Source organism: Rhinolophus ferrumequinum, chromosome 21 (assembly GCF_004115265.2).
Source record: "Rhinolophus ferrumequinum isolate MPI-CBG mRhiFer1 chromosome 21, mRhiFer1_v1.p, whole genome shotgun sequence".
Taxonomy (NCBI): Eukaryota; Metazoa; Chordata; class Mammalia; order Chiroptera; family Rhinolophidae; genus Rhinolophus; species Rhinolophus ferrumequinum.
In genome coordinates this window covers 44100314-44125308 of record NC_046304.1, presented here as the reverse complement: position 1 = coordinate 44125308, position 24995 = coordinate 44100314, and the positions used below count along the sequence as shown (strand labels likewise).

General features: G+C 44.8%; 1 protein-coding gene across 3 annotated transcripts in view; it reads left to right on the top strand.

Annotated features, from left to right (window-relative positions):
- Nucleotides 1-24995, top strand: part of PRKCA (protein kinase C alpha) — a 376168-nt gene that overhangs the window by 180225 nt on the left and 170948 nt on the right. Inside the window, exon 1 of one of the 3 annotated variants that reach the window (XM_033089265.1) lies at nt 18360-18470. The exons of the other annotated variants lie outside the window; for them this stretch is intronic. Coding sequence (XP_032945156.1) covers nt 18405-18470 — 66 coding nt within the window. The 5' untranslated portion in view covers nt 18360-18404. Of the gene's footprint in view, nt 1-18359; nt 18471-24995 lie in introns of those variants that run through there. 3 annotated transcript variants of the gene reach the window in all.

The following is a 24995-nucleotide window of genomic DNA, read 5'->3' as shown; positions in this document are numbered from 1 at the left end:
TCTAGAGGCTGGGAAACAGGCCGCCAGGAGGCACACAGCCCTGCCAGCGTCTTGATGAGAGCCTTACATGATTCATTTTGGACCTCTGACCTCTAAAACTGTAAAATAATAACTTGGTGGTGTTCTAAGCCACCAAGTCTATGGTATTTTGTTACAGCAGCAATAGAAAACCAAGATAGCACATATTACCGGAAGGGAAGATATTTCAAAATGATAGCTGGAAGTTATTTTATGTATTTTGCTTGGTGTATTTTGATTGGGTGTTTGGTGAGTTTATTTTGGTTGGGTGCCTAAGACTAAGGGGCAGCAAGTGACCTGTAAATGTTAGAGGACGGAAGGGGCGGGGCGGGGAGGGCGATGGTAGAACTTGAAGTTAAAAATCAGCAAATCAAATAAATGATATATTAACCTAGCAAAATTGTTCTCTAGTTTGGGTTTTGTTGTGTCAGGGTGGCAAATGGCTCCAGCTTTAACAGAGAAGCCAGTTTCTTCTCTTTTTTTCTTTTTTTTTTTTAAGCTTCTCTCTGGTTTTGACAGACTTTATTTGAGCTGAAATGTCATCTTTGATTCCTTTTGGTACCCTTGTAATTAAGATCTTTGCAAAAGTTTGAGTGCAAGCATTAAGCTCAAAACACATTTACAAATGTCCATCAAATTCTATATGGAGACAGTAGCATTCTGTTAGACAGACATTATGTTGTAAACCGATTTTCTCGCCATCCTTGTGTCCAACTATTTCCAAGTTATAATAAGCTGCTATGGATTAGGCTAGTACTCACTTCTCCTGCAGCTGACCTTGTGGGCTTTTAAGTTCCGTAAGTTTCCTAGTCCCGCCTCTGCTATCCCAGAGTCACGTGACCTTGCAGAGCCTGCTTTCTTCATCGGTAAAAGGAGCTCAGCCATTGGATGAGCTCTTGTTGGGGGTGTGGTCCACAGAATTCCAGAATCTCATAGTGAGGCGTTGCAGTTTTCTCCACCAGTAAAGTGAGACTGGTAAACTTTTCTTTTGTCCCAAGGCTCGTTTTGCATATTTTGAGTAACTAGATGACTGAAGATCATTATGAACATGTCCCCGTGGGCGTCCCGTAGGGCCGTGACTCAGTTTCGTGTCCCTTCACGTGTAATCCCTGAATACTGGGGTCCGTGGCTTAGCTGAGTCAGTCAGAATCAAACTCTCTTCTTAAGGCTCAAAAGCAGCTGCCGATTAGCCTGCCTGATGGGTGCTGCCCGGGCAGATCAAATAGACTCTGTTTCCGCGGACTCACTCTAGAGTCTTTCATTTGCCCCTGTTCTATCCTCTGTCCTCCCAAATCTGCAACACGCAAGAAGGAAAACTGAGTCAGAGAGGACATAGAACTCCTGTCGCTGTGAAGCAAACTAGGAACCATTCTCTTGGCTTTGTTTCGGCAATATAATGCACCCTTAAAAGTTCTTGGAGAGTAAACGGTGTTAATTTGGCTCCTGCCCCAAGTTCAGTTCCCTCAGATCCCCTGCTGCATGATGTATTTTGGCTAGAATCACTTTATTCCAACCCTCACTGTCCTGAAGTTCATCACATATTTTGAACTCTCAAAGGAAAGGATGTAAGCCGAGTCCATTTATTCCGAACGAGACCGTCTTTTGATTTGAGAGATGGAAAAAGAGAGAAACACATGAACATAGTTTAATTGGGCCAAGGCCGCGACACGGTCTTCGTGGCAATGTGGGTGGCGGAATGAGCTTGGCCATTCAGCGTGCTGTCGCCGAGGTTCCCAAACACCGGGAAACAGAAACACACTTGGGGCAGAAGGAGAGCATCGTGGGCTAGCTGTTCTCAACTGTGGAGACGGCTGGATATAAAAAGCAGAAGAGGACATAGCGGTCTGTTGCCTCTTTCACAGCCTCAGCTTGTTCCCAGTTTCCACGAGGGATAAAATGGATGTCTTCCCGGCATCTTTTGTTCTCTCTTCCAAAGAAGCGAGGGAGGCGTCAACTCCCAGACCTTCTGTATTTTTGTGTGTTTGTGTATTAGAGGGCTGGACTGCCTGTAACTCAAGCACAGGCCTCCCGGACCTACTTGCAGCACCCACTCAGCCAGGCGGGGGGGGACGGGGGGGGTCCAGGAATTTTTTTTCTCAGGTTTCTGTGGCCATCCCCATGCAGCCACGCTGCTTGAAATGCTAGTACTCCTTCTCTGCCTTTCAAAGGTGGTGATGTTGGAGATCTAGAAAAATCCTCTTTGTGCTCCCACCTTGTCCTGGCAGTAGAATGGCAGCCAAGCCCCTCACCTCTCTGTCTGTCGTCTCTCTCTCTCTCCCCTGGTCCCTCCCATGTCGTCCTGACAAACACTTCTAGTTGCTTAATTGATTACCTAGATTTTTGTGGACAGTTAGGAGCTTCTCAATAACATTCGTTGCCCCAGTGGGACTCTTTGTTCATTCAGCAAACACGAGTCCAGGGCTCCAAGAAAGCCTGCGATTAAATGGGCCAGGGGGCCCACGCCACGTGGAAGCCACAGCAACAGCAAGCCTGCCCGCTGATTTGTGCGGTGGGCGACCAGCTGAGAGGCAGGGCCATGTACACTGACATTGATCCGCAGCCTGGCAGCCCCCCTCACCCCTCCCCCCACCCCTCAGGACTGTGTAGGCCTGTGCTTCTCAGCCCTGACTGCACCTGAGAAGCTTTTAGAAGGTAGGCCAGGGCCAGGACGGTCTCCGGATCTGTGAAATGCACATCTCCAAGGTGGCAGCCCTTCAGCGTCTCAGCAGAGCTCCCCGGGTGATGCTGACGTGGAGCCCGCTTTAGACTCAGTTGTCTTCACTCGAGACCAAGCTGGGGACAGTGGACTCCTTCTGTGACTGATGTCAGGTGGCAGAAATGACCGCCGGGTTGTTGGTGCCCTGGGTCTATCCTGTCGTTACGGTGTGACTGTTTCAGCTGAGGTGATCTGGCCCCATCTTCACAGGTCACCTGTCCTTGCTGTCTCCCCCAAGGGGTCATCAGCAGGAGCAGCTGCAAACGCAGGCTCAGGTTCCCAGTTCTCTCCCCACCACTCCTTTTCATGCCACCTCTACGTCCCAACCTCTAGGGTAGCGAATGGAACCCATAGAGACCACCCATCACGGATGTGCGCAAGGCCCTGCTCAGCAACCGGATACGGAGAACGTGGGCTTTCTTCTTAAAATGGCCTTCCTAATGCTTAGCCGTCCCAGACCTCGCAGTCTGGAGGCCACATTTCCAGTGGTGGAGTTGGACTTCGCCCCAGAGGAGCTGTGTTCTGACTCCTGGGCCACAGAGCTAGGCAACCACCAGGCGCCTGCAGATGTCTCCTGAGCCTCCTTTCCGTGGACTGCATCCTGCATAATTTAGCTCCTTTGCCGCTGGAGCACCGTGTCCTGAGCAGATCAGGGTGAGTTTCCAAGAAGGAAAACTGGACGGCTTTGCCTCTGGGGGTGGGTTCCTCCCCCCACCGTACCCCCCCCCCCACCAAGTGACTCACTTTTGGTAAAAACTGGGCTTCAGCTTCATCGTCAGTCCCCGGGGGCTCTCTCAGCCACCTTTGCACAGAAGGAATTACAGAGCCAGCTGAGGGCTTTCCAAAAGTCATGTGTTCATTCATTCGCTTTTTGCTCGTTGTTTTTAACCAGTCATTTTTTTACGTACCATTGATTCACTTTTTTTTTTCCCATAAGCCTCTGTTTGTGTTTCTAATTGAATTGCAACCCCATCGTCCTGGGGTAAAACTCTCTGCCTGGGATAAAACTCCACGGAGTGGCATGGACTCGTTCTCACCCACTCGTGATCGGGCTTCGCCATCAGTGGCTGTGGCCGTGGACAAGTCCCGAAGATCAGCAGACGACACCCTCTTTGGGTGGTGCTGAGTCTCCATTTGTTCCCAGCAACTCAGCTGCCACCGTGGGTAGAATCGGTTTGCACACACAGCACACCATGGGGTAGAACGGTGCTTTCCCAGCACAAAAAAAAGGCACCTTTGCTTTCCTGCCTTCAGTGAGGGGAAATCTATGGCTGAAAAACACTTAAACACAATTGTGATTTTAAGCAGTCAGCAACATTTCAGCCCATTGAAAATGAATTTTAAGGCATAAGAAACTTCAACATTTAGAGCTTTTGGTGACGTGTCTTAGATAATAACCTTTCTATTCCTACCCTTCCACTCTCCTTCTCCTTAAGTGAGCAACGCTTAAAGGGATGCCCAACACATGTGCAGAAAAGTGATTGGCTCTTTTTTTTTTTTTAATTTCATGAAGTTAGCTATTTTTTTCTCCTAACACCTTCTCCCAGTCAGTGTAACTGCGTCTGGTTTGCCTAAGAGACAAAACATTTCCTCTGCTCCTGTGTTTGCCTGTACTTTACGTACGTCGAGAAGGCATCAACCACATCTCCTCTTTCCCTGTGTCCTTTCCTGGGGCTCAGTTTTCCTGTCCTGAACCCCACTGGTTTGCTTCATGCTAATTGTGTGTCTTGAAACGTCCAAGGCAGGGAGTCTGTATGTTAACCATTTGGGTTATAATTAATTCTTCATTTGGCTGGACAGAGAAGGACTGTTTGAACAGTCAGCCTTCTGCTGCTTGCTCTTGAATTACAGACCAGTCTCGCCCATCGTTATTTTCCCTCTCAGGCTTTATTTAATTGGATACCCAGTGGGTCAGTCATGAGCAGCCAGAAAAGATCCAGAGGACATTCTTCCTGTCGCCTCCCACGCTCGCCTGGTGGAATCTTCTCCTCTTATAGGGTTCCTACTGAAAGAGGCCATTGTCAACTTAGGAATGCTGCTTTTGACGGCTCGGGCTTATTTCTGCCACTGCAGAGGAATTTGTTCCCCTGAAGAGGCCGCTGGAAAGGGCCGCCCAGACAAGCTGGCTTCTCCGGCATTTAAACAAGTTGTCTGAAGGTTGTTGGATTCCGTGGGCAGAAGCCGATCCTGGCATTCTTTAACACAGAAGTATGTATTGAGCACCTCCTCTCTGGAGAGGTGTGAGGCAGAGCTTTACGTCCAGTTCCAGTCTAAGTGTTTCTGTATTTAAAGTCAATGTAAAGATCGTGACCCTTTCTGATACCCCCGCCTCAATTTGAAAATGATTCGTTGTGATTACATTGACCTTGACTGGTTTCGTCTCTAGTGGAGCTGACCGTGATTTTGTGTCTGGGCCAAAGGTTCACATTTGTGTCTTCCCCTTGGATGGGAACCGTGCAGTAGGTCAGTTATTGTTCTTCCTTTAGAGCAAAATCGGGGTCTCAGGTACATGAGGGAGAGTCCGTCGTCTTCTGTTGAATCTTGGTAAAGCCAACGGAGGTTGCATTTTATCCCTAAATGTCTGACTTCCTCTTGAGTTTTGTATTCTGAATATTAAAAGTCCCAGATTGATCTTTCTGAACTTCACGGCCAGTTGTGTGTGAATACTAAATTTCTAGCATGAGGCAAATGGGCAAATAAACTTGAAGACATAATAATTTGACTCATGCTTGTATTATGGTTACTGACAATGGAATAAAGGAGGATCGCTTGGCAGACGTAGGCTTCCTAGTGGCGTATGCTGAGTTTATTGATCCAAAGGGTCACTATTGGAATATGTTTCAATTTCAGTGAGACCAGAGGGCAGACAGTACTTGACTGTTATCATTTACTTATAAGTTACCATTTACCATGCACGTATTAAAGAACCAGGTACCATCCTAGGTACTTGATGTGAATTACCCTGTTTCCCCGAAAAGAAGACCTAGCCAGACCATCAGCTCTAATGCATCTTTTGGAGCAAAAATTAATATAAGACCCAGTCTTATTTTGCTGTAAGACCAGGTATAGTATAATATAATATAATGCCAGATATAATATAATATAACATAACATAACATAATGTAATATTATACTGGTATAATATAATATTAATACCAGATATAATATAACATAACGTAGTGTAATACTGGCATAATATAATATAATATAATACAATATAATACAATACTTGGTCTTATATTAATTTTTGCTTCAAAAGACGCATTAGAGTTGATGGTCCAGCCAGGTCTTCTTTTCGGGGAAACAGAGATTACTCAAATCCTCCCCAATCTGAGATTGAACTATGATTAACTCTGCTTTTCAGCTAAAGCTGTGGCTTAGCGAGGTTTAGTAACTCATCCAGGGTTTGCGAAGTGACAACCAGGATTTGAATACCTGCAGTCTAATTTTCAAATCCTCACTTGCAATCACTCTTCACTGCCCGTCTATACTGCGTCGTGCACATCACTCGCATTTTGCCAGACGGAGAAAACTCGCCAGGGGTTTAACCTCAAGCCAATACATGGGTGGGAAAAGAAATACGTGGATGTCTTGAAGGGTTAGTTAATGAAACAAACAGGCATCGCAGCTTCTTCAACTGCCCAGTCTTGGGCCCAAATCCCCTGTCCTCTGCTGCCCACAGGCCTCTACCTGTTGGCAGGTATCCCCATCAGTTCTGCTGTCCCAGCTTCCTCAGCGTTGGTGCTCTTACCAGAGTCGGCAGCAAACAGCACAGCTCTTCAGGGGGCTCTGCAAACCGCCTGAGCTGCAGAGACCTGGGGCCTGGCTCGTTTGCTCTGACCCTCCCATCTAAGTTCCTGTGGCTGCTTCCCTGCTCCATCATCTTCTCTCTGTTCTCTCAACAACAGGAGAGAGGGAGTGATAGGATCCCACGGCCCTGCGAGGCCAGAGTGTTCAAGTTAGTCCTCTCGTTTTACAGAGGGGCCCGCACTGCTGGCTAGTTGTGTCATGTAGGCCAGATCTCTAGTCTCCTGACTCACTCTCCTTTATTCCCAAATGCCTACATTTGAAATAAAGTGAAGACTTAAGCCAAAAATAGCATCATGCGGACAACATATTGGGTGGTCAGCATTTGTTGTTTTCTTCCCCTCACGCCTATGGTTGCTAATTATTTGCCTAGACCTTGGATAGCTGTTGGCTCTGCCCTCTGGTATTTATGTACTCATGCCTTCTGCTTCTTACCTGGGTTTTGACTCATTGCTTTTTAGAGACATCTTTTTTTCTTTTTCTTTTTTTTCATGTGTCCCACTTTTCTAATCCTGGCATTTATTTCTTGCGGTTCCCTCAGCCTGCTACGAATCACACAGCCCTGGAAGTTGCTGGCATTTGAGATGCCCTGATAGGAAAATGATGTCTCAGAAACACAAGTTATTCATCTGGTGGCTAGAACATTCCTGGTGTACTGTCTAATTCAGCCCATCTGAATTCGGTTGTCTGATAATCTGGATAGATCAATCCTCCATTGATCAAGGAAGCTTCATTCACAGAAGAGCCACGGAGAAGCACAGATTGGAAAATAAACCCCCCCAAGGAAATGCTCTATAAGATTACAGCATCTATTAGATTATGCAGTCTGGGAAAAGAAGGATAATGCAAATTAAAATATCTAGGATGTTATTAGAACCGTGTTTAACATGGTTAACTTCAGTCAGAAGACCTGGGTTGAAGTGGCTTCTCTGCTTCCTGGTTCTGTGACCTTGGCGACTTGCTTTGCTCCTCAGAGTTACAGAATGACTGGGGAGGGTGGTGGAGATGCCGTTGCCACCACCACGGATGGCAGCAGCTGCCGCTGCAAGAACCAAGAATCCCAGTATGGTTGAGAATACATTTAAGTACTGCACCTTCACTCTGCACCGTTGTCGTGGGGCTTCAAAGGGCAAATGTAGTTTGGCAAACAAAGCTTAGCTCACAGCATGCAGCGCTAGACTTAGCTCTCCCTTCCCCCATTCCCTCCCTTTATCCCTTTAAGTAGGCAGGGAAATATCCGATGCCTTTTAGAAAAACTTCTATTATGTGGGGTCCAATAGAGTTTTGCAACTTGGAAGCTCTGCCCCTTAAACTTTCTGGAAAATGACTGAAAAGGTACTCCCGTTCCCAGGAATGAGGGAGGTTTAACTCTTCTCTCAGTTAATCTAAGTATATGCAAATAAGCCATGTTCCCAGGTGGAGAAGGAATCTGCTATCTCATCCTGTTTGCAGTGTTTGCATTGTGACAGTGTTTTCACTAGGCAGAGAAATGATGTCTTTTAGCTGTGATTTTTCTTTTTACTTGTGGTTAGTCATTGGGAGAAGAACGTGCGTGCTGCTCTGTCAGTTTCAGATGATATGGATTTTACTCATATGTGTATTCCTAGTTGCGTGTCTCCCTTTTTTTCTGTGACCTTGACAAAACTGACCTTTTTTCATCCTCATTTTACAGATTGGGAAATGGGTGAAGAAATCCTAAATCACCTCAGTAGTGAATGGAGAAGGAATTGGGAGGGCCTGGATCTCTACCTTCTCTGCTGGGGAGTGGGTGGGAGCTTCAGAATCTATAACATTTGGCACTTTATTTTTTAAACCAGTATTTTTGCTTGGCAAATTAGAATGTGTTCAAGTTAAACTTTTATTGAGCACATGAAAGGACAAATTGAATAAGATTTGGGCCATTTTCTTTGAGACGTTTATAATCTAGGAATATGAATTATTTTGGAGGTAAGTAAACTTACACTTGACAGATGATAGCTAAATTATTAATCTGAACTTGCCACCTGAACCTTTCAATTAAAATGTTACATGTTTAATTAACAAAAAATTTAAACATAGAGTTACCCACCATATGACCCAGCAATTTCACTCCTAGGGAAATACCCAAGAGAAATGAAAACATATGTCCACAAAAAAGCTTGTACTCGAATGTTCATAGCGACGTTATTCAAAATAGCCAAAAAGTAAAACTAACCCAAATGACCATCAGCTGATAAATGGATAAGTAAAATGTGGTCTGTCCTTACAATGAAATATAACTCAGCCATAAAAAGGAATGAAGTACTTATTCATGCTACAGCATGGGTGTACCTTGGAAAAGTTATGATAAGTGAAAGAAGCCAGCTACAAAAGACTCCATTCATTTACATAACATTCCCAGTGCAGGCAAATCCATGTCCAGAGACAGAAAGTAGGTGAATGGTTGCCCAAGGCAATGGGTCAGGAGAGGGGAAGAGGTGATACCTGTAAGTATGGGGGAGAAAATGTTCTAAGATGAGATTGTGCTAATGTTTGCACAACCTGTGAATGTACGAAAAGATTCTTGAACTGTATACTTTACATGAGCAAATTGTGTGGCATGTGAATTATATATCAATAAAGCTGTTACCAAAAAAAGTAATTGCTACGCAAATCTTAACATGTTAAAGAATATATGCCTATACAAAAAAGAAGAAGAAAGCCACACTGTTGACTTGAATAGTTGACAGCAAGAAAAAAGTAAACCAAAATAAAATTAATTATGTAGCCCCAAGCCCCTCCTTTATTGTGGTTTTACTGTTCCAAATTCCTGGGATTTTTAGAAGTGGCAGTTTGGTCTTGAATGGCCCCGTATTATTCTACTCATAATACACACTGGGAAGTATGTGTGAGAAACGTGGATTAATTTCCTGCTCAGAGCATTATTAAGCACTGACCTGGATTATTGAGAATGAGTCTGGACATTAATTTTATAACCTGCCAATCGCCTGCTTGGAGAACATTGACAAACATGAGTTTCCCTCCCCCTTTTTTTTCCTCTGTGATTTAAGGTTTTTATGGTAAACCAGTATGTGTTTTATTCTTGCAGTGGTGAGCAATAGAATTCTTTCTCCATATGTAGAGTTCATTCTTCTAACAATTAATCCCAGAGTCTGAATGCCTGGCCACTCTGAAAAAGCGTTTTCAGGGGGGCCGTTGCATCCATAGGTAATTGGAAGTGATGGCTGTTCTCTGTTTTCGTCATTCATTCTAGCCTCTCACCAAGAGGAAGCCGTGAACAGAGTCTTCCTGAGAGGTAAACAGATCATGGAGCACGTTCACCCCCTTTTGCTCCTGGAGCCACAAAACCAGAAATGAACAGTGACATGTTCAGGAATTACAGGAAGAGAGAGAAGCAATAACCAAAGCTCTAAGAGCAGCCAGAATGAAAAAGCAGACATTCAGAAATTCAAAATTGAAATTGAACAGAATATCCGAGCCATTTGTCTGAGACTTTGTTTTTACAACATTCATTCTTTGAGTAAGTGCAGTCCTGCAGGCTGTGTAGTATGATGACTGAAATTTGGAATCTCCCTTCAAATTCTTGTTCTGCCGCTTGCTAGCTAGCTCTTTGACCTTGAGAAATTAAACTCTGTGCCTCACTTTTCTCTTCTGTAAGATGTGGATGGTGATCATTGTGAGGAGTAATGGATGGTGAACAAAGCATGGTGCCTGTCCGGTGTCCCATAAACTGTGGTGGTGGTTGTCGCTATTATTACCATTGATTTGAGTGGGCAGGGCTCACAAGACGGGCTCTAACTGCTCTTCCCTATGGAAATGAGAGTCAGCTGCAGTGATCATGGATGAGAGTCCTGTGGAAAGATGTCCGGGGCAGATTCGGAGAGAGAGACGGTTGTCTAGTGCCAGTCACTTCTTCCACCCTCCTGCATTCCTTTCATTGGGAACCGCTTGGGGCCGTTCTCTGCGACAGGTGAATGAGTTGGACCTGCGTCGGAGGGGCCCATCTCTAAAATCCCTCCACCATGTCTAGCACATAAACCTAGGCTTTCTTTCTGCAGTTCACCCCAGTAAGTCACCAGAATCTCTCTTAGGGGTTTCAGTAATTCATTCTCTGGCCCCAACTCTTCCTCCTAAGCTTCACTCTCAAGGAAGTCCCCATCTCATGCTTCTGAAGCTCTTTGTATCCTTAGTAATTCAGCATGTATCCGATGCTGAGAATTCAGATGCTGAGAACTCTTGTCTGCCCGAGGTCAGAGGTAGCAGAAAACTGCAATATTCTCATTCTTTTTTTTTTTCCTTTTTGAGAACAGTGTAGTTCACCCGTGCCCCATTCACCAAAATAAACTATAATTTATGGTGAAAATTATTTGGGACCCCAGGTCGCATAATCGTGTAGATGAAAATCGTTGAGAAAGTAAAACAAAATGTTGTAACAGACTCTAACTTTGTTGCTCCAAGGAGGTGTAGGATGTGGTGGTGAGAATCACAAATAGCTCCTTAGACACTATGTGCTTTGTGATCTGATGGGGTCTGTAAATGGAGTTCTTCAGATTGCATATGTGGAGCACCCCTTAAAAATTCATATTCTTGGGAAGATATTGTACCAGCAGGTTTTCCCTTTGCTCAAATGCCATTCGGTCTTCATGTCACACTGGGAAAAGCCATGAGACGCCATGCTGAGGGAACTTGAAGTGTGTGGAAGACTCATCATCTTCTCATCTTTGCTGTAGAAGAGCACAAAAGTTTCTCTGAACAAAATTGAAATAATTCTCTACTTCCCCATTTCTGAAATTTTTACATATTTCTGTTTCCGTTGAGTAAGAGATTGCCTTCATATCTGGGGTCCTTTCCTCGATGTCTCTCTTTCTCGGTGTTACTGAGGACGTCATTTTGGGAGCAGGGAGGGTCCAGAGCTGACCCCTCTGGAGATTTGCAGCTTTCAGGGTTACTTCTGAGCCCTGCTTTCCTAGTCTCCAGAGCAGGAGAAATAATCCATACCCCTGGTGGCTGTGTGAGGACTGAATCGTGAATATGCCTGAAGCCTCCCAGAGGGTGTCCAGAAGATGGTAAGTGGTAGACATCATTTTTAGGTTGCAGCCTCAGCCATTGTTGGCAATACTGTCCTTGTCTGAGTGTGGCCGTCAGCGGTAGTTGGGACTCCAGCATGAGCTGTCCTAGGTGGGAACGGGCACTGCAGTGAAACAGAACTCGATGTTTAGCCAGAAAACATCCAGGGTGACAAAGTGCTTGTCAGTGTGTTGTGCCCTGAGGACGCAGGGAGCGCCGTCCCAAAGAGAAGAGCAGTGCAGCCATTTCTGCCAAGGGCACACCTTCTCCAAGGCTCTGTCCCTGAGACCGCACCCCAGGCACAGGCACAGCAACAGTTGGACGTCTCGACTTTGTCCTTTCATCTTCCAAGCTGCCAAAAAGGAACAGTCCACTGCCTCCTGACCTCGTCAGCACTCATCTGAGCTATGCACAGGCAAATGTATGAAAATAATGTTTCTCAGAGGCTATTTCGTGTTTCAGCAACATATTTCTCTATATCATCCTCAGACTTTTGCTGTTGAGCTTTGTTTGGATTTTGTTTGTCTTATCCTCCTGACTGCCTCTGCCTTAAAGAAAAAAAAAACTCCTTTGCACTCTTGAAAAGCATCAAGCTGGGTGTGAGGGTTGTCTGTGTATGAATGAATGCTATCTGCGGAGAGTGTCTTTCTGTTGTGTTAACAGTCCAATGGTACCGCAAGAAAGAACACATTTCTAGTTTGTGAAATATCCGTGCATTTCCCCTTCTCAAGCCTGGTCATTTCATGATTGAATGTAAGCTTTCAATCTTAATAAGAATGTTTAGCTTTCACAGGAGCGTGTGACATCTGAAAACCACATCGCGCCCATACATGGTTCCTTTAATTCAGATTTGAAGGCGTGACTGTCCCTGTCCTGGATTCAACAGCTCTCTCGGACATACAAGATAAATGTAATGTGCAGTCTTAGGTGGCATCAATTAAAGAAGAGTGAAAAGCATAAAACAGTTTTAGAAAAGGTCACCACACTTAGAAATAGAAATCTATTTCTTAGGATTGCTCATGCATCCTAAGGGGTTTTAAAATAATTTAAAAGTCAATTTAAACATGTAGGCCTCCCGTCTTTTCTTAGAGAAATTCAGTTTGTGCCTCTCCTTTAGACTGAGTGTAATGGCGCTGTCGCATTTGTTGCCAGGAAGGCAGAGTTTTCCCCGTTGGGAACCCCAGGCCAGCAAACTTCTGGAAGTGTCTGTGGCAGCTTGAATGCTGCTATTTAAGAGCTGATGAAGAGGCAGCTTGGAGAAAAACCTCAAAAATAAATACTCTGATTCATCATTGTTGTTCAGGCTTTCCAGCCGCAAGAGCCAGCCCAGGGCTCCTGAGACAAAGGGTAACATTCAGCACTGAGCAGGCTCAGCCCCAGTCAGGAGCCCTGACTGTCAGTGAGGGGGTGGAAAGGGAGGCAGCCGGCTGCAAAACCCGGAACAGGGCTTGGCGCTCAAAGGACAGTGTGTGCTGGTTTTGCCTCCCCAGCGGGAGGGGGGTGGGAGGATGAATAACCTGGGACGATATCTTCTGAGAGCAGGCACTGTCTCATAGAGCAGCCCAGAGCAGCCACTGGCTAGCTGCAGCAGTGCAGGGGCTGCAGTTAGAAGCAGAGCCTGAAGTGGGGTTTCTAGGGCGGCCTTCAGCCCTGGTTAGCCAGGGCCACAGAGGTATCTTGGAAAGCAAGCTAAACTGGAACATCCGGATTTTTTGCAGACAGTTCATAGTCAGAGATGCACCTCAGGCTGTGGAATCTGTTAGACCTGTATCAAATCCCCAATTCTGCCATCTTTTCTCTGATTCCTTCCCTCCTTGGCATCTCTACTTGTCCCGATCTATGAAAGAGGAGTGACAGACCTGCCAGGTGGGGGTCGAATATGATGGCATATGACAAGTGCATAGTCAATGGTTGTTATCAGTGTGTCGTCTGACCTCTAGATCTGACATTCAAGGGAAGTGTTTCCTTATGCATTTCACTCTAAACCCTCTGAGCCTGCTGGTTTCTCAGCTGAAAAAAAAAAAGGCAGCTCCTATCCCAGCCCACCCTGTGGTGAATAACCAAATAAGAAACGACATGTGTAAGTGTTCAGTAAAACTCTACAGAGGTAGGAAGTGGCTGTTACTAGCTCTCCCGTGTGTGTCCTCTGCTCATTGCAGTGCTGGGGTGGCCGCTCTATCTCCAAGGGTAGGCAAAGGTTCAGAGGAGACTCTCAAAAGAGTCCGGCTTGTTCTTTGCGATAGTTCTGGTCAGAGTTTGATGAACAAAGATGTGAACGTAAGGGTTTTTTTCTTTTTAAACTAGATTTTAACCTGTCGTGTGCTGTTTGTTTTGCATTGCAGAGAGAAGTGAGAGTTAGCTGAAGATGACAGTTCAGGGAGGTCTTTGTGTAAAGTGCTCCTGTCTCTCCTGTTTGTAAAAGGGACTGACAAACCTCTGCAGAGCCTAGGGAAACCAAAAGATTTTGAGGCTTAGCTCCCTCATTATTTTCTTCCTCTCTAGCTTAAATTAATTTCTGCACTACCAAAGAAATAGTTGACTGGAATTCAAAGCTAGTTTGCCCTTCTGGACTTGGATGTGGGGGAAAAAAAAAAATTCCCACTGTCCAAACATAGGCAAATCCAGAGGCAACCGATGACAGCTGCAATTCTGAGAGTGGGAAGTACAGGTGCAAAGCAGAGCTGGCTTCTGACCCACAGCTCACGGCACTTTGGAAGTGATGTGACTCTGCCTGCTGTATACAAAAGCCACAGAGGGAGGCGACTAGATACGCTGATAATTAAGTAAAAATGTTGTTGCTTTTTACCACATTTACATATCTATTCTGAGAGGTGCCCAAAAACATGTGCTCTGTAAAAGTATATAATTACATTGTTTAAAACCCTTCTGAGTCTGTTAAGATTTTCCATCAAGGATGCATGGTTGTCATGTAAATGTCAAAGCCCTAAGCTTGCATGAGCCTCTAAAACATTTTTGGGTCTCACAGCAGATTTTTACAGATACTTTGATCACAGTTGTTTTATGTGAGGCCGATACTAAGCCACCACGTGGACTGCTGTAGTGGGAGTTCAGTATCAGGCATTTATAGAGAAGCCCCAAGCTCACGTCACAATTGTTATCGTTCTGTATAAAGCCACCAGGGAAAAAAGTTGTCTCATGCTTTTAAAACTTGCTAGTTAACATTTTAAAAGTTTATACAGAATGGATTAAGCCAAACATGTTTTCCTAAACTGAAAATTATTACAGAGAGGTTATAAGAAACTGTCTTCATGTCAAAAATAGGATCTTTTTTTTTTTTTCTTTTTAGTATGCCTAGGATTTCCATGATACAGTTTGCAGCGAATTTACTCAGGTCACATTTATCAGCATCACGATGTGCACGAGCTTCCTGTTAGTTTCAGTGGACATACAGTGGTGATACTTGACCTAAGAGCTTCCTGTACGTAGATGGGAAATGGGCAACTGGTAACCCTGGGCGTGCTGCAGTAGAGCTGGAGCATAGGAGTTCCGTATGAGAAGTGCTGAGGACCGTGGGGGTGAGAGCAGAGAGGGGTTACTTCTGCGCAAAGAAGGCTTCTTGGAAAAGAGAGCAGGTGTGAAGGGCCTGGAAAGATGCTATAAGTGAGACTTGGGTGAGGGGACACTGCGGTGCCAAGGGGGCAGGGCAGAGCATTCTGGGCACAGGCACGTGTTAGAAAGAGTGAGGACTATTCAGAAATGACTAGTTGGGCAGAATTCCATGGAGGAGGCCTGTGTTAGGGGATGAAGGCTGGAAAGACTTGACATCCGTGTGCCTTGGTAGATTAAGAGTTCATTTTATTCCAGCAAGTGTATGTAATTTTCTCAGAATGGTGGTAGCATTTTAAAGATAACATTTGATGGGTCAATGAGATCTTTTCAAATAAATTGCTATACTTGGAAAATGTAATTGTTATAATATACCTTGGAGTTACAGCTAAAGAGTCAATTATTGTTTCATCTATAGGCATCTAATTAAAGTCAAATTACGCTGTTACTTTCACACAGTTCCCAAAACTACACACTGCCATAATTTCTACTTTTTTTAATAGTAAAATGTTTATAATACAATATGCTAGATTTAGCACCTGATATCTCATAAACTTTGCATCGTAAGTGGTCATCTGCTTGTTTCTTTTCTATGATGGCAGATTTCTGCACAGTGAATGGAGCCGAAGAAATATAAAATATAATTTGGAGGGAGTTTCCTTGTAACAGTCCAGGTGTACTAATGGAAGGTTCAAAAGAATGCCTGTGTCTCTTGGCTTCCTGGCATTCTTTCAACACCACGTGGCTCCCCTTTCTTGCTCTTCTCACCAAAACCCCACTCAATTTCTTATTTGTATAATGAGAAGCCATAGGACATTAAAACATTTGTTACTGTGACATAAGGCTTTGGCTGGTATCAGCTCCTGCGTGTTACTCGAGACTAACTGAGGGAAATCAGTGCTGTCCAGCATGTCTGCTGGTATTGACAAAAGCCTCACGGGACACTGCTGCAGAACCCACTCTGGGGCGATAGCACACCCTCAGCTTTGTCAGTGCTCTGCTGTGTGGAAGCCCGTCGCCGACACGGTACAAATGGCCGGCACCCAAAGACCGTTACCCAAAACAAGTCCATTCTCTGGCTTCCTGTGTCAAATATCGAAAGCATAACATGGGGCAGGGACAGGGTAGACTTCCTGAGGGCAAGACTAAATTGCAGCAGGCCCTTATGTCTGTATAAGTGTAAAGAAATAAGACTGTTCAAGGCCACTTAGTGTAGGAACAAAAGCCCTATATAACTCATGAACCCCAGTGCAATGGACCGGAAGACTATAAATACTGATTCAGGGTCACCATTGTGCTCATTAAGAAAATAGTCAATTTATTTATTCTGTTTAAGAAAGCAGGGCACTTATATACAGTTTAGAAATCTTTGCATACACAATTGGTTTAAAAACAAAAAACAAGAAAACTGTAAACAAGCCTCAGTACATAAAATGCTAATTTGCTAGTGTGGCTGGGGATAACAGGTGGGTGAGGACCAGCAGGGTCCCCTTCTGCTTTGGAATAAAGTCACGTGAGGCCCAGACCCCTCTCAGGAGGTTGAAATCTTAGAGGAGGGTGATACTTCTCCAGGCCACAGGAGGCGGACAACAGGGGACTCGACTGTGTCCTAGCGACCACCTTTACTCAGCACCAGAAAGGGGGCGGGAACCCGAACCGCCAGTGTCATCCAAATTGTATGCACTAGTTGTGTGGGTCCCACTTGGACTTCCTCTGGTGGTACTTCTAACCCAAATTCTGCAAAGCATCTGGCAGGAACGCACACCACTTGCTAATGAGAGAGGGAAAACAAGATACGTTGATGTTTCGTTCTGAAAATTTTACTTCTTAGTTATAAGAAATCCGGTTGTCTTCTACATTGCCATTTTTATTCACTTCCTTTTACTGACCGTGGGGTGGATGGGTTGTGCTTCTTAATAGTGATGGTACAGATAGAATTCATTTTGTGAAGGGTGTTATGAAATCCCAAAGGAAAGACGTCTATGGAAGCCGAAGCCACCGCTCCCCACAGACCACCACCCTACCCCAGTTAAGAAATTCCTCTGAAATTCTTCCCCACGTGTTTCTCTTTAGGAAGGCTCGCCAGACACCCCATGTTCTTACATTTCCACTTGGAACAACTTGAAAGAATACCCTAGCCTGTGATAGTGTATGTTTTTTGGGGGGTTATTGTTTGTTTGTTTTTCAGTGTCACCTGGATAAACAGACATGCATTTCTGACATGTGCTGAGTTTCACATTTTTTCCTTGGGTAAAGTGTCGGAGCCGAGCAGGGAAAGGAGATGATGGGATGAAATGTGTTGGCGTTCGGCCATCCTCTGGTTCGGAATCAGCGTTGTGTCCCAGAGGCTCCTCTTTCAGATGTCCCTGGTTATAAGTCCTTAGGGAAACACATGCTGAGTTGCTGCACAAACTGCTGATTCTCCTGACAATTGAAAATTCCATTGCCTCCTGAGGAAGCCTCGAGGAACGGAAACGGGATAGCCTTCTCTAGTGTGGGCAAAAGGAAAGCCCCGCCCTCACCAGAGCCTCCTGCCACCACCAGCCGCCATCCCCTCTCCACGGCCACCATGTGTAGGTGTGGGTGCGCAGGGGCAAGAGGCAGCCTTTCTTCTCACACACAGCTTCCAGTTTTTGATTCTCTTGTATCGGATGTAAGAGTTGTTCTTATATGTGTATGTTTTATGAAAATATCTTTTGTTTTCAAGCACAGCTCTTGTTAAACAGCCCCTTCTATTTTAAAACATATATAAATTAAGAGTTACGGGGGCAGTTACATTAATTATATATTGGTGTATAACAAATTACCCCAAAACGTAGCGGCTTAAAACAATAAATGTTTATTATTTCACAGTTTCTCTGGGTCAAGAATCAGACCCAGCCTAGCCGGGGGTCGGACTTGGGGGCTTACATAGGCTGCAATCAAGATTTCGGCTGAGGCCGCGGTCGTGTCAAGGCTGGATTGGGGGTGGGTCCACCTTCAAGCCTGCTGTTTGCAGGATGCAGTTTCTTGCAAGCTCCTGGCTGAAGCCTGTCTCAGTTCTTGGCCACATGGACCTCTCCGTAGGACAGCTCACAGCAGGGTAGCCAGCTTCTGCCAGAGTGAGCAGGAGAGGGCCAGCAAGAGGAAATCCAAAGTCTGTTTATAACCTGATCACAAGCAACATCCCCTCACTTTTTTTGTATTCAGTGTGTTTGAAGTGAGTCACTAGGCCCAGTCCATACTGAAGGAGAGGATATTACAGGAATGCATGACTAGCACAGAGTGGGGGCCACACAGGGGGGCTGCCTCAGAGACTCCCTACCGTGGCAGAACAGTAAGTTGCACTTTAAACAAACTTGTTTTATGAAAATCCCGATTTATACATGAGATAAATGAGAAGGGAATTATGTTTTTCTTCTTTATTGAAGTATATGTTACATATTGTAAAATGCACAGGTCTTAAGTGTAAAGTGTGATGAGTTTTGAAAAATCTGTGGGCTTTTTTATTTTATAATAGACTGGACCATATTTTTTTGAAGTATAATTGGCATACAATATTTTTATGAGTTCAACATTATTACTGTATACCTTACGAAACGATCACCGTGGTAAATCTAGCAAGCACCTGTCACCGTACAGTTATGATGACACTATTGAATACAGTCGCTATGCTGTACGTTATACCCTCGTGACTTATTTATTTTATAAATTGGAAGTTTATACCTTTTACTCTCCTTCACCTTTTTCACCCATCCCCAACTCCCTCCCTTCTGTCAACCATCAGTTTGTTCTCTGTATCTGTGGGTCTGTTTCTGTTTTGTTTGTTCATTTGTTTTGTTTTTTAGATTCCACGTATGATGAAATCACATGGTACTTATTTCACTTAGCATAATAGCCTGGACCATGAGATTTTTCGAATGCCAAGTACTGTAGATTTGTATTAAGCAGTGTATGTGTTATCTATTGCTGCGTAACAAATTACTTCCAAAACTTAGTGGCTGAAAGCAACAGCATTTATGATCGCAGTTTCTAATCGCGGGGTCAAGAATCCAGGCATCGCCTAGCCAAGTGCCTGGAACTCAAGGTCTTGCATAGATGGCAGTTAAAGGACTGGCTTGGCACCCACTCATCTCCAGGCTCAACTGGGAAAGGATCTGTGTCCAAGCTCGCTGATGTGATTGTTGCAAGGATTGTGTCTCGTGGCTGTTGGACTGAGACCCATAGTTCTTCACGGTCTGTAGGCTGTCCTCAGTTCCTTGCCTCATGGGCTTCTTGCTTGCTTCCTAAAAGCATGCAGCATTAAGAGAGAAATGCCAGCAAGACTGCAGTCACAGTTTTCTATAACCTAGTCACAGAGGTAACAACCCAACACCTTTGTGGTATTCTGTTAGTTAGGAGCAGATCACTAGGCCCAGCTCACACTCAGAGAGAGGAGACCACACAAGGGCGTGCAGACCAGAAGGTGGGGACTCATGGGAGCCATGTCAGAAGCTGCCCACCATGATGTACAATAAAATACTGCATAAGTGTTTTGAGAGCCCATCAGTTCTAGGATGCCAGGTAGGTCTTTTCGATGGAACATTTAAACATATACAGCTATAAGAAAAAACTAAATCCCATAAAAATCTGATAAGTGATTTTTAATTTACGACTCCTCTATACTTGAATGTTGGATCTAAGAATTTCCCCCTAGCAAATGAGCAAAATAATTGCACAGATATGAAGACACTTTAGTCAGGTCATTTGTTCCTGCCTGAACCGCTTCCTCCCACATGTCTCCAGAGCTCCTGCACTGTGATTTTGAAATAGTCTCACAAATTCTTTAATACTCCTTCTTTCAAGAGGTAGAGCTTAAATCTCATCCATTTAAGTGGGGACTGGACTTAGTGATTTGCTTCTAATAAATAGAATATGACAGCAGTGACAGTGTGTGACTTCTGAGGCTAGATATGAAAGGCATTGTAGCTTCCCCCTTGCTCTTTCTCCGATCCCTCCCTCTGAGGAAGCAGCGGCCATGCTGTGAGGACACTCAAGCAGCCCTTGCAAGGTTTCCTGGCAAGGAACCAAGTCCTCCTGCCAACAGCCCTGTGAGTGGGTGAAGCATCTTGGAAGTGAATCCTTCTATTTATGAAGCACTATACGAGGGACTCAGGAGATACCAACAAGTGTCAGCTATGGTCCCTCTTCTCAAGTTGTCTGAGAACTAATCGAAGAGGTTAGGGAAACTCGAAGAAGGTGAAGTGTGTGTTTGCGGTGATGTGGAAAGGCTTCTTGGAGGTACAGGGATAAACTTTGGGAACAGGGATAAACTGTGATAGAATTTAGACAGGCTGATGGAGAGCTGAATTGGTTCCCAAGCCAGGGTGTGGCATGAGGCGATTAAAGTTATAGAAGTAGGAAGCACAGACCTGAAAGGAGAGTGCGGCGCAGCGCATTGGAACAGAGACGAGAAAGACACTTAACGATACTAGTATTTGGAGAGGAACTCCACGAATGCCTGTTAGGGCACGGTTAAGCCTTCTCCAAAAGCAGCTTTGAACTTGTTTGGATTAGGAGCAAGTGTGAACATGGAGCCCCAGGTGTGTCAGAAAGTCTGCATAAGACAGTCTGGACCCGGGAGAGTCTTAGGGCTTCCACTGGCAACCATGCTGTAGCCTGTTTCTGGTTCCTACGGTTCCTACGGGGGCCCGTGTTTCAGGCTTTGGGCTGGAAGAAAACTTTCTGATGACTCTGCTCATGTTGTTTCTGTCGCTAGAACCTTTCTTCCTGCTATCGTTGGGTCCATCTCTACCTTTTCAAATCCTACCCACTCTCCAAAGGCAAGGTGATCTTTTATTTTAAAGGATTTTCCTTTTTCTTTTCTTTTCTTTTTTTTTTTTTTTTTGTCCCTAACAAATAAATATATGGATGTGAAGGCAGTTTGGTTGTGACATCTGCTGCCACTAGCAGCCTTTTCCTCCCTTTGGGTCCCCCAAGCTGTGCGTTCTATTGAAGAGGAGTTTTCTCCTCGCCGCAGGAATGGACCGGCCAGCTCGGCTCATCTGTTGCCCCTGAGCATTGACAATATTGTTTTGATACCATCCCATAATAAAATTAATCACACTTGTCTCCTTAAGTAGACCGAGACACTGAGAAGGCAGGGATTGTATTTTGCGGAGAAGCCAACACAGTATTTTAAATGTAACAGGTGCTCAGCAAGGGCTGTTCATCTTTTCAATTGGACAGACATGGTGGATGGAGGAGGAGCCATTTACGAGTAAAACGTGTGTCGCCCTTTGTGTGTGGCCGGGCTTCTTGGCTGCAGCACACATGTGGCTGCCTTTATGGAAATCGCCGCTCACCGACCCCTTACCACCAACAGCACACTTTTCTACCACTTTGCCGAATCCTTGTGGCAAAGTGCTCTTTCTTCTTCTTGGGTTGCACACTCCACCCTGTCACTTGGGCACCTTTAAACAGAGAAGCAGGATTGCAGCTATCCGCTCCCAATGTGGTAGATACTCTTTATAAATGTCATAAAATATTCTTCCTTGGAAGTATACCCTGTCAAAATCCTAGTTTCTAACTTTATCTGAAATTTCTAGGCAACGTGGTGACTCGTAGCCTATTTGTACCCTTGAAGAACCACATACACTACTGGAGAACCACTCCTCCCAGACTCTCATTTGAGTCACAGGGACAAGAAGTCTCTGGGTTTATTATTATTATTATTAATTATTATTATTATTATTATTATTATCATTCTTATCATTATCATCATTATTGGCACATCTATTATGAACCAGGACAGTTGGCAAACTGTTTCAGTAGTAATTTTGGACTGTCCTTAGGTGAAGGATTGCCCCTAAAGGTGCTCTTTAAGATTTAAAATGTGTGGAATCCAAGAGGAATTCATAAAGTATTTCATTTGTCAGACCTTGGCAATGAATGCAACTAATTATTCTTTCGTTCCTGTCATTAAGAGAGCCTTCTCGTCTGTTTTGCCCAAATGAATTTTCAATTGCTACCACTTTTTCTTAAGAAAAATGTTCTGTGAAAAGGAAAGTATTCATCCAGCTCGCTCAGCTCAGCTCAGCACGGGCAAGCCATCCAGGGGGCCGCTTCCCTGAGACTGGGGTTCTTTTCGACTGACCTGCAGCTGCTCAGGAGAACACCTTTGGGCGTCAAATTTCTGTTTACTGCCTGGAAGCTTTCCATTTCGAACACATTTGGGTCTTTCCCTGAAAGGCACTTTAAAAATTCAAGATTTAGTTTTTATCACCAGAAAACATCTATTAAATATGCATCTGCACGGGGAGCCATATACCAATGAGTTAATTTTGGGCTCTGAGAATGATCTTTTTTTTTTTCTTTTAAGTCAAGACAGTAGTTTGCATGGGCATTAGGTGACAAAAGCTATCCAATTCCATTTTAGTCCATAATACATTATTTAAAGAGATTATTGAAGAGTGGACTCTTGGAGCTAAAGAAATGGAAATAGTTGACTAAAGAAAGAAAGTGGAAGACCTCAGTGTCTTTAGACATTTAAAAGGCAGTGGGTGTGGGAGAGGGTGTGCTCCTTAGTGCTGCAGGGGAACCGCATAGGACCTGGGTCAGGGAATAAGGAAACCAGCCGCTTGAGGACTAAACGAGGTGGTTTCACAAAGTTGTGAGCCTCTGCTCTGGAAATATCTTCAGAGACAGTGAGTGGCTTCCTTCCTCCTGTGCTGCTGGGGCCGTTATTAACACAGGTGGGAAATGGGACGGGTAGGATTCATTTAAGGGATAGAATATTATCTACAGTGTCTCTGATTTTTTTTTTAAGGGACTTGAGAAAGGGACATAATGAATTATTCAGAGACTCCTCTCTGTGAAGCAAGTTGCACAAAGACAGACAACTTGATACAAATTACGATTCTAAAATTGTTAGTAATATATTTTATTCATGCACTCTACTTACAATAGCAGTTTCCTGCTTGACATTTCTTAGACATACCACTCATGATCCCGTAGTTACTCTTTGAATGGGTGCAGAAAATGATGTACACCGTCTAACGGTTTATGCAAATCTTAAAACTTTTCGGGAAAAAGATTACTCGTTAGGGTTTTCAAACGCATATATTTAGTATAATCGTTGGTAAAACAAAATATGGTTTCTGTTTTATATCGCGGGAGGGACTTTTCTGAACAATCTTAACAAAGGCTAATACAGCTCTTTTAGGGGGCTTTGTACTAGAGCCCACAGAGATTTCTTCGGCAGACACAATGGTTTTTCATCCCCTATTTTCAAAATTTGGAAAAATATTTTTTCCCCTATTTCACTAATGATTGGTGAGACCCACCTTGGTAGTTTTCTGTAGCCTGTGAAGAGAAGTTAGCTGGAGAGCAGTGTTTTGAGATCGTATGCAGATAGATGTCCCAAGAAGCCACCCTGGATCCTGATGTCTCATCTTGCAGGACTGTGTTCTAATAGGCAGAGGGCACCACCCGTGCAGTCCAGATGCCTACCCGCCGGTGCACTCATTCGCTGGCATCTGGGGAGCCTTGTGATACAACTATTGCTTCTGAATAAAGCCCATTGCTGCCAAACTCTGAAATATTTAAGACCTCATAGCCCTAGCCAACATGGGAACAGCTGTGCATTCAGAAATTCTCATGGAACGTGGCTGGGTCCCTCATTGCTAGGTTTGATTGTTGGTTTGGTTGGTGGTTCGTGCATATACCAGATGTTTATTTAACAGCAACTATCTGCCAGGCATTCTGTAGACACTGAAATCTAGACATTTCCCCTCCTGGGGCTTATGGTCTAGTTGAGGAGACTGATGGCAGACATGTATGTATACAAACACGTTAAAGTCATGCTAGGTGCTGTACAGGCCAGAAAAACAGGGTGTACTGGTAGGGAATGAGGAAAAAGGGCTTTCTTCTTTGGGATGGCAGGCGCGGCTCTGCTAGGATTGGACCCTAACTCTGAGACTCATAGGATGTCTAGAATCGGCCTAGGGGAGAGCAGAGGAGAAAGCATTCCAGGTAGAAAGGAGCTTGGCAGTGTGGGGCCAGAGGAGCGAGGTGGGCAGAGACAGGAGGTGCCGGGCCTCGTCGGCCATGGGGTGAGGGCTGCTGCTTGAGCTGAGCCATAAAGGGAAGTCACTGCAGTTGGAGGCGGGAAGTGGGATGAACAAAACAGTGACGCTGACTCCTGCAAACAAGGAAAAGAGAATGGGCAAGAGAGAGCATGAGACCGGTAGTGGGACAGCCACAGTTGCTCAGCTGAAAGTTGATCAAGCTGGAGTGGTGGCCGTGAAGGTGGAGGGACATGAAGGGTGGCAAGAAGGTTTTGTTATGGATCTGTGGGCGGTCTGCGTGCAGCTCAGGTTGGCACACCTGGGGCTGGGCGTGCTTTTCTTTTCCGTTACAGTCCAAAGTTGTCTTACGAGAGGAAATGGACGGATCCAGTGCAAAGTGGGATCAATGCTGATGAGAGCTGAGTGAGCACCAGGAAGAACTGAGTGCTGGAGGGGGGGGGGTCTCCCTTACTGAACATCATGTTTAGCAGCCGTCTGTACTGGAGCAGCTCAGCTCCTGTACTGGACCATGAAAGGTTTGGGCAAAAGAATCCATGAATCAGAGACTGTTTAAGCAGGGACGAGCCTCAGAAGCCCTCCAGCACAGCACCTCATCTTAGAGTGTAGGACACTGAGGCTCAGAGAGGTTATGGGTCGTGCCTCCAAGGACATGCAGCCAGTTAGGGACAGAGCTGGAGAAAAACTGTCAGCTAAAGCCACCATTCTGAGAATTTTGAGTCACACTTTTTGCAAGTCTTCATTAAACCCTTCTAGGGTATACTTCTTACAAATCCTTTCAGAATTAATTTATTTAA